The 10,023-nt window shown below is 40.5% G+C and overlaps 1 protein-coding gene across 1 annotated transcript; it reads right to left on the bottom strand.

Annotated features, from left to right (window-relative positions):
• Nucleotides 1-1,021: 1,021 nt before the first annotated feature.
• LOC116311316 (extracellular calcium-sensing receptor-like) lies at nt 1,022-9,806 on the bottom strand. Its single transcript, XM_039622362.1, has 8 exons — nt 9,697-9,806; nt 9,194-9,506; nt 8,795-9,084; nt 8,381-8,676; nt 2,582-2,787; nt 2,219-2,440; nt 2,018-2,141; nt 1,022-1,926 (listed from the first exon to the last, which is right to left on the bottom strand). Exons 1-8 carry the CDS (start codon nt 9,753-9,755, stop codon nt 1,022-1,024), a joined length of 2,415 nt encoding a protein of 804 aa, XP_039478296.1. The 5' UTR covers nt 9,756-9,806.
• Between the last annotated feature and the right edge of the window lie 217 nt (nt 9,807-10,023).

The raw sequence follows: 10,023 nt of genomic DNA, 5'->3' as shown, positions 1-10,023 counted from the left end.
ATGCATGGACTAGTTTTTCCAGGTCCTGTTGAGACATCAGATCTTTTATCCTTGAAATATTCTTGAGGTGATAGTAAGCTGATTTTGTTATTATCTTGGGGTCTTGTTCACGAGTGATTGGAGAAGGGAACTGGAGATCGACAGATGGATTGGTGCTGCGGCTGTTGTGATGCAGACGCTGCACCAGTCCATCATGGTGAAGAGAGAGCTGAGCGTAAAAGCGGTTTACCGGTCGATCTACGTCCCTACCCTCACCTATGGTCACGAACTGTGGGTAGTGACCGAAAGAACGAGATGGCGGATACAAGCGGCAGAAATGAGCTTTCTCCGAAGGGTGGCTGGCCTCTCCCTTAGAGATAGGGTGAGAAGTTCAGCCATCCAGCAGGGGCGCAAAGAAGAGCCGCTGCTCCTTCACATCGACAGGAGCCAGTTGAGGTGGTTTGGGCATCTGACAAGGATGCGTCTTTGGCGTCTCCTGGGTGAGGTTTTCCGGGTATGTTCCACCGGGAGGAGGTCCCTGGGCAGACCCAGGACATACTGAAGACATTATATCTCTCGGCTGGCCTGGGAACGCCTTGGTGTTCCCCCGGACAAGGTGGCTGGGGAGACGGAGGTCTGGGCTTCTCTGCAAGATGGATGGATGGCAGCTGAAATGCTGAAATTTTGAAGGCCGGTTCTTTTTGTTGAGTTCCAGTTTTCTGGTGGGGGGTGGGGGGAATTGAAAACTATTGAAAAATAACTCGGAATCATGTAGTGTTATTGTGAAAGGTGATTTTCTGTTTATTTACTTTACTCCAAATTAAATATTATTGGATTGAATACACCAAAAGACAAATGAAAAAAAATTTTTTTAAATAGCTTATCTTTAAAATTAAAACTTGAAGCTATTTAACAGAAAAAAGTTGTAAATAAAGAGATTTTTGAAATGTAAAAAAAAATTGAAAACTTTTCTTTTTGCATTGAATTTGTACAATTCCAGCTTAATGTTGCAATAATTGCAAACACTAGAAGCTCTGATATACTATAACTGATTTTTGTTGATTAAATATTTCTTGGTGTTCTTCTCAGGCTTAAACAATATGATAAAACACTTGGGAGCAAATATACACATTATTAGACCAAAGCTGGAGGCCAGAATTGCAAAAATTTCCACAACCACTGTAAATTTCCCAGGGGAGCTGACATATGCTGGGATAAATGTGATCCAGACAGCACAGAATATCAACATGCTGAAGGTGATAAGCTTGGCTTCATTGAAATTATCAGGTAATTTGCGGGCTAAGACTGCTAAAACAAAGCAAAAGGCAGCAAGTATGCCTACGTATCCAAGCACAGCCCAGAAGCCAGCAGCAGAGCCTGATGCACATTCCAATATGATTTTCTCCTTGTATGTGGTTAGATTTTTTTTTGGAAAGGGAGGGCTCACTACTATCCAAACAGTACATATTAAAACTTGAATAAAGGTGAAAGACACAACAGTCATTCTTTGCTGTGGAGGACCAAACCATTTCATCACATTACTACCTGGAAGTGTCGCTTTAAAAGCCATTATAACCACTATAGTTTTCCCAAGTACACAGGAGATACAGAGTACAAAGGTGATCCCAAACGCAATGTGACGCAGCATGCAGGACCACTCAGATGGTGCTCCAATGAAAGTTAACGAACATAAGAAACACAGAGTCAGTGAGATGAGCAGCAGGAAGCTCAGCTCAGAGTTGTTGGCCCTGACAATTGGAGTTTTCCTGTGACAAAAGAATACAGCCGCAGTTACGATGGTCAGACAGGCACCAAGAACTGAGAATGTAGCCAGGATAATTCCTAGGAGGTCTTGAAAGGAAAGATACTCTACAGGCTTAGGGATACAAGTGTCTCTCTTTGCGTTAGGCCAGAATTCTTTCTGACAAGGTAAACAATCAGTTGAATCTGGATAAAAAACAAATAAACACAAAATTTTCTTGATTTTCATATATACACAATGAAACATTTTAAATGCATGGCAATCATTTCTCTTTACCTGTGCTATTACTGATCTCCCCCTCAGGACACAGTATACAGTCATAGCAGCAGATAGGTTTTCCTTTCTGTAGTACTTTATGAGTTCCTGGAGGACAACTGTCTGTGCACACTGACACTGGCACCTGTCAAAGGTTGCAGAATAAATGCAAATATTTACTATGCAGCTGTAATCATTGTTTTCTAAAGTTTGACTGCTTACTTTCATGCTATCCTCCATCCAGGTAATGTTTTTGTCGATCTGGAATTCCTGGCCCACGGGCCGTGATGCATCATACAGCCCTACAGTCACTATCTGAGTCATGCCGTTTTCACTTTCCTGCCAGTTAACCAGTTCATAAATAGCCACAGGATCCCCATTAGCATCAAATGACACATCATAGCCATTTCGGGAAAAATTTACTTTCTTCAGCTCAATTAAAATCTGAAAAGATGAAATTAGGTATAATGGGAGGGGAAAGGAAAAAAATGATACAATATTTCAATAACAAATATTAATATCACATATCAACTTATATTGCAGTTGATGAAAAACACTGGCATCAGCATATTTATTTCTTCTGACCTGTTTGGACTCTAACTTGGTTAACTTGTCACACTTTGCAGTGCCATTTATTTCCTGACACACTGCATTATGGATGGCATGTGCTACTGCATACACGGCCTTGTACACCATGTTAGTAACTCTGAGCTGTGATGTGTCAGTGTACTGGTTTTGCAGATTCTGTATGTCTTCATTTCCATCACATATTTTCTTCTTTGCAGTGGCATCTAAAAATCACAAAAAGGGCAAACAATTACACGAGTGCTGCTGATTGGCTGAGGAAGAATAAAGTAGTTTACCATGGCCCTTTCTCGATTCTCAAGTACACGAGTCCGTACTCGCTTTCTCTGTGAGTCCGAACTTTCCGAGAATGTACGGAAGTACGGACTTGCCGAGAACGCGAGAATGTGAGCGCGGACTCGCGATTTGTACAAATGGAACACCAGCGTACTTGATGATGTCACAGGTCCGGAGTTTTTACTGCCATCCCCTCTTAATTTAACTGTGATTAACTCTCTGGGGTCGATGGACGCGCCCGCGCGTCAGAATCACATGACCAATTTAAGACGACACAGCAACAAGATGCAGCGACCCAGAGTCTCCATTTCAACTTGGGTCTAAAGTGGGTCTAAACTATATACCAGTTTTTATATACCAGTGTCGATAGGCCATGTAAAAACAGAGTTATGATAACAAATACGCACAATGTTTTTTTCTGAACAAAACAGTGGTGTTTACAGCGGGAAGAAACGGTAAAAACTGCGTTTTCTACAGACAGCGCTGGCAAACACTCTCCACTTGCAAGTGAAAAAAGAAAAAACACCTATTCCCTATTGGTGTTAAATTGTGCCATGTCAATCAATCAAAAAATGATATGGCAACATGTGGCATTTGGTTGTTTAGGAAGAGGGGGAAGTTTTAGGAGTGACACTGGTGAGAGAAAGCGGGCGAGTGAAAAGAAAGCGGTAAGATATAGAGGTAAAATCAAAAGTAGTCAAAAACGACCAATTATACCCTGGACCCCAGAGGGTTCATATGTTATGAAGCTCAACTTTAATGTCAGCCAAACCGATTTACTCAGGAATAAATAAAACACTGAAATAAACCGAACATTAACATTTCGAAGTTATCTAAGAGACTTATATATCATATTTAACCTGAGTAGCGACAGACCGCGGGGGGGTTCAAAATGATGTGCCAGGAATCCACTGTTCTCACCGGATCTAGTGATCTTTGACCTCCCGGTCTGCTATGGAGCTGGTGGGTAACAGGCGTCTCCGAAAACGTTGGAGCACGTTTGGAAATATTTGATATCTTAATAAGTCGAGCAGATATTTGAACACAGCTACATTCTCTCTTGAAAATAACTTTAAAGGTTATTTTGTGACCCAGAAAGAGTAATATTTAAAAGTTTTTAGCCACGCTCCTCCGCCATTGCCGTGTTTGGGATTTGGACGAAATGCATTCTGGGATATTTAGCTGTACCAAGTACACACAAGTCACCACTAATACATGCTCGGTAAAAAAGGCGGAGCGAGGACACATCCGGGAATTTTCGCGATCTTGGCTTGATGCGTACTTTGAATTGGAACAGTACTTGGTCTCCCACTGATAACGTATCATGAGTACACGAGAACGCAAGTACGCATGTTGAGACAGGCCCCATGACTACTTTATTCAAAAAGCTCTATATCGTCATGAAGGTGTCCGATGATGACTCAAACTACACATGACCAATTTAAGATGACACAGCAACAAGATGCTATGTCCAATTTTTGTTTTAAAAGTGTGAACTTCAAAGTATGTACCAGTTTTTAAATTGGTTGATAGGCCACGTAAAACCAGAGTTATGATAACAAATACACACAATGTTTTTTCCTGAATATTGCTGTTATGTTTACTGCAGAAAGAAACGGTAAAAACAGTGTTTTCTGAGTCTCTTCTTGTGATCAAAAAAGGAAAGAAAAGAAAAGAAAAAAAACCTCTTTCCTATTGGTAGAAAAATGTGCCATGTCGACCACTCAGAAGATGATATGGCGAAATGGCTTTGGCTGTTTAGGAAGAGGGGGAAAACGCCAGCGAGAAAGCGAAAGAGAGAGCGAGAGAGAGAGAGAGAGAGAGCGAGTTTTGAGATGCGAGAGATTAGCATGTTAGGAGTGTGTGGTAAGTGTGTCGTGCAGTCAATCATTTTGTTTTGTGTGTCAGAACAATGAGGCAATGTTGAAGTTGCTGCCGAAATGCCACCAAAGGCAGCTTGCAATGTAAACGCTGCCTCTAGGTCGAAAACCCGAGGGGTGATACACCTCCTGCTTTCAGGCCTGCAGGTATCAGGCTTGTGATGTTCTCCTTTATGTTAGAGTGGACAGAAATAATTTTTAGGAGTAGCAAAAATAATTTGCGTGTTATCTTATTTAATACAAAACACCTGATTGTTCTGTAAGTACTTTGAATTGGTTATATAAAAACTAGAAAACTAGAAAAAACTAAATTCTGGAAAACTAGAATTTACACGTTAATTGCGATTAATTAATTTGAAAAAAAAAAACAACGTACTAAAAAAATTACACATTTATGGCTAACTTTTGTCAATGTCAATCAAAAGACTACCCAACGGAAGCCTTGATGAAAGTGTGGTTTTGTGCAAACTGTGAAAAAAGGAGTTTGCATATGTTGCATATGAGAATAGATTCCTTAATATACATCAGAGTTAAAGAGAATATAGTTTGGGATTTCTTGTAATATTACATTATGGCGGTTAATGGGTATACAAAATAGAAAATAGGCCTGGAATGGGAACAAAGAACTGGGGTGCAGGGCAGGAGGACAATCAACACCCACCCCTAGGGCAGGAAGCAAGAGTTACTGAGGGTGAGGGGCAGACAAAGGGCAAATGGACACTACCTTAAAAGGAGATGGGGGTCAGGGTGTCAACACCCCTGGCCACTGTTTTTCCCTTGTGGGGGTGTTTACTGTAGGGGGGAGGAGACCAGAGGTTATAACTTTAACTGCTGTGTGGAATTCTTTAGATCAGCCTTCAGAATAGGACTGCATAGGATGCAGTGTGCTGATCTCCAGATGCATCTGTAAGAATAATGGGTAATAAAAGGATTGTGTAAAACATGGAAACATCTCAGCGTGATCTCTACCAGGACCAAAAGAATTGCAGAGACTGGCATTGTCTCAACACATACCACCGAAGCACTTCAACCTTATGTTACCATCTAAATGCAAAACATGTTGCTAGCAGTCTGAGTACCAACAAAAGGTGTCTGCAGCTCAAACTTGATGAAATGACTAACTTAAGGACCAAAATTAATAAGTCAACATTGGACAAACTTACAAATTCTCTCGCAAAATTGATTGCTCTGGACTGTAAACCACTATCAGCAGTAGAAGATAGGGTGTTAGAAAATGTACTACACTTAGCGTCAGGTGATCCAACTTTCCATCTGCCGTGCCAAAAGACTATGTCAAGTAAAATTCAACAGTTTTATGACACTGAAAAGCAAGCAAAATTAGACGCCTTACAGACAGCCCTGCTAATATGGAGGAACTACACCAGGAGCAAACAAGACTGGGGCAACAGCTAAACAAAAGCACAAGTTAGTCATTTTAACTCCATCAGAGCTGGTAAAACTCCAAAAGCTGGTGACTATCCTTGAGCCATGCAAGTGAATCAAACTATTTTTTAACTTTTTGTTATTGTTTCTTCAAAAAGCTCTATCCGGTCTTTAAGTCATGTCCGGACCAAACTCCGCTGCAGGTCCATAAGCCAAATGATTACTGCGGCATCACTGAGAGTTAAAAACTGTCTAAATTCTTTCATCTGTAATAAAATGATCAGTGTGGCTGCTCTACCAGGTGTAACAATTAAGTTAAACATCCAGGCATACATGAAAACGGAATTTATTAAACTTAATGGAGTTAAAAGTTAGCAAGGAGTTAGCTCGCTAGTTTCCATCTAAATATAATATAGCCTATCCTGACTGAGAGATTTCTGAAACAAATTAAGACGTACAGCTCTGCTATCACTTCCAACATAAATGAAGACAGGAAAGTAAACACCAGTGGTGTTTGTAGGGTTACTTTACTTTGGCTAGCTGATATATAACTGATATATAACGATGGGCTACGTGATCGCTAGCGACAAAGCTATGTTAGCATAATATAAACAGTGAAGGTGGAGGATGAACTTCTTTTCACTCGATAAAAGTTGCCGTGAGGATTCTCGATGGTTAGAAATAAAATGCAATCGCATGGCAGGATGCTGGAAACGGACCAAACTTAAGTCAAGAGAACAACTGACATAATTCATCCACAATCCAAGGTTAGTCATTAATATACTGCTGCATGGGCTGGGCTGTAGTTGCATCGTAAGGTTTTAAAAACTGAGCTTTAAAATGAATAGCAGTAATAAAAACCAAGAGAGGGCGACAGTGATCACTGACTGTTTTTAGGGGCTTTTTTAGAATAAATAGAACCAGATACAAAGCATTAAAACATGTTAAAAACAGAAAAGCCTTATTAAACACAGGGTAGTTTGGGCCTGGAAGCAGGATTCATCACGTCATCACCTAAAGACCGAATATTTGACAGTTATTGTGTAGATTAATAATTAGTTTCTTGAACTGTCTACTACAGGCTTGTGACTGAGATTCTTGGAGGCGAGACATATGTCTCATGTTCAGGGGTTTATCTGTTTTCTGCCACCTGCATCACACCATGGAGGTCTCCGATGATGACTCAAACTACATGGTGAAATTTAAGACTACCTTCACAATGTGTAGCTACCCTCAACCATCTGTGGCCCAAGATAGCTACTGTGCTTGGCCACACTTTAAGGATTTAAAGGAGAGCGAGAAGAGGTTTGGACCAGCCTTGAGGCTCTGCTGCAGGAACAGTGTAAAGGTAAAAGTCTCAGCACAACCTCAGATGCAAAATTTCCTCTCATCAGAAAAGAGGACTTGGGACCACTGAGAAACAGACCAGTTTTTTTTTTCTTTAGCCCAGGTAAGATGCTTCTGACGTCTGTTGTTCAGGAGCAGCTTGACAAGAGGAATACGCCATTTGAAGCCCATGTCCAAGATCTGTCTTTGTATGGTGGCTTTTGATGCACTAACTCTAACTAACTAATACTTTTGAATGACCTTTTTCCGGACAATCCTCTCCAGGCTGTGGTCATCCCTCCTGTTTGTGCACTGTTTTCTTCCACGCTTTTCCCTTCCATATAACTTTCTATTAATGTGCTTTGATACAGCACTTTAGGAACATCCACCTTCTTTTGCAATGACTTTTTGAGGCTTTCGCCTCCTTATGAAGGATGTCGATGATGATTTTCTGCACAACTGTTAGGTCAGCAGTCTTCCCCCATGATTGGGATTCCTACTGAACCAGACTGAGAGATTAAGGCTCAGGAACCCTTTGCAGGTGTTTTGAATTAATTAGCTGATTAGAGATTAACACTTTAAGCCTACAATATTGAACCTTTTCACAATATCCTAATTTTCTGAGCTTTTGAATTTCGGGTTTTCATAAGGTGTAAGCCATAATAATCAAACTTAAAACCAATAAAGGTTTGAACTTTCTCGCTTTGCATGTAGTAAGTCTATATCTTATATTACTTTCACCTTTTAAGTTGAATTACTGAAATAAATGAACTTTTGCATGATATTCTAGTTTTTCGAGTTACACCTGTATTTTCACCTCACACTTGTCACCATTAATAACTTTTCAATTAAAATAGGTCAACCAATGAAGCAACATCCGACTTTGTAACATCAGCAGTTGATAACATAATTTTAACCAAGAAAAATGTCTTACTTTTGGTCAGTGTGCAGTTGAATGTATCCTCCCAGAACTCAGTAAGTATTTGAGAAGAACCCACTTGTGAGGGAGACAGATTCAACAGGAAGTCTCTGAGACCTGGGATTATAGACTTCGGAATCCCAAATCCAATGGCCCCAGCACAGAAACTGAACCTCATTAATTCTGGGTTGGTTACCCATGATTCACTGCCTATCCACTGGCGGGGTGGGGAAGGCTCATGTGATAGCTCCTCCAACAGGATCTTCATGTCTCCAAAAGATGCAAATGCCACAACAACTACAGCTGTAGACCTTGAGAGACAATGTAATGCATTAGAAAAAAGTTTTTAAATGTCTTCACATCATCAAACATTTATTTTAAAGATAATTAAACAAGTCAATGCACAATAATTATCTCTGACGAAGAAACCTGCGGATAACATCTGCTACTCTCTGAATTCTGCTCTGTGGGTTTGTCCGATAGAAAGATACAGAGTATTCCACACAGATCCCCTCTTTCTGTGCTGCTTTTAGAAAAGATGCCATGCCATTATTTCCATAATCCGAATCTGACCGAACAGCACCTATCCAAGTCCAGCCAAAGTGTTTCACTAGCTTGGCTAGTGCTTCAGCTTGAAACTGGTCACTGGGGACTGTTCTGAAGAAACTTGGGTACTGCTGCTTGTCAGACAAGCATGCACATGTGGCAAAGTGGCTCACCTAAACCAAAAGAAATAAAACAGTGTAACTCGGAAAAAAACACAAACACAAATATCACATGGCATATTTTAAATACAAACATTGACAGAAATTGGAAATTGGCATTTACCTGGGGAATGTTAAAGGACCTGATGACGTGTGACAAACTGATGGATGTCGTAGACCCAGAGCCACCAACAACAGCCATCACCATACCAGAATGTGAGCAATTGTTACCAATGGAAAACACACTGTCCAAGCCATTTAGAAACTGAAATGCCATGTGCACTGCTACAGGCACTGATGCACATGAGTCATAGATCTGATACCCGAGCCTGATTCCAGGCAGCAGCTCTGTGCTGTTGTTAATCTCTTCTATGGCAAAAACCATTGCACGTGATGATTGCAGTTCACTGGTGAAAAGGCTGCAGATAGTTGTGTCACTGTTAGAATATAGACTGCAGATTTAGTTTAAGTTTGATGTCAAAAAATTAAAATAAAGAAAAAATCAACAACAGGATAATTTAAACAAATTAAATCAATGTAGTTCCATAGAATATAACGCACATGAAATCATTTCTCTCCTTATACAGTTCAACATATTTTTAGCATCTTCTTCTTCCCACTACTAACCTTCCTTTGCATTTTGCAGGCTCAGGCATGCTGGTGTAATCACTGTAAACTGTGTTCATGTAGACGTGAAGGGAAAAATCACCACCAATAACAAAGTCCCCATCCTTTGAAAATGCAGGTAGAGCGAGTGCTTCCTGCAGCTTGCAGTTAAGAGAGGATGTCGTCGTACCAGCTCGAGCTCCTATATGCCTAGTCATTTGTCTCATACCATCTAGACACACTGCAAAGGCAACAGCTGAGTTGAGGTGAAACAAACACACAGCCAATACCAGACCAATTACAAGAGCTGCTATCTCCATTTCCATCTAAAATTGTTGGTATATGTGC

Source organism: Oreochromis aureus, linkage group 14 (assembly GCF_013358895.1).
Source record: "Oreochromis aureus strain Israel breed Guangdong linkage group 14, ZZ_aureus, whole genome shotgun sequence".
NCBI classification, from domain to species: Eukaryota; Metazoa; Chordata; class Actinopteri; order Cichliformes; family Cichlidae; genus Oreochromis; species Oreochromis aureus.
This window is presented reverse-complemented; position numbering and strand designations above follow the sequence as displayed.

Coding starts and splice junctions, on each gene's coding strand:
- LOC116311316 (XM_039622362.1), bottom strand. CDS start 9,755: ATGAACACAGTTTACAGTGATTACACCAGCATGCCTGAGCCTGCAAAA. Junction 9,507..9,696: donor CCTGCAAAATGCAAAGGAAG/GTTAGTAGTGGG, acceptor ATATTCTAACAG/TGACACAACTATCTGCAGCC. Junction 2,441..2,581: donor CCAAGTTAGAGTCCAAACAG/GTCAGAAGAAAT, acceptor TCATCTTTTCAG/ATTTTAATTGAGCTGAAGAA.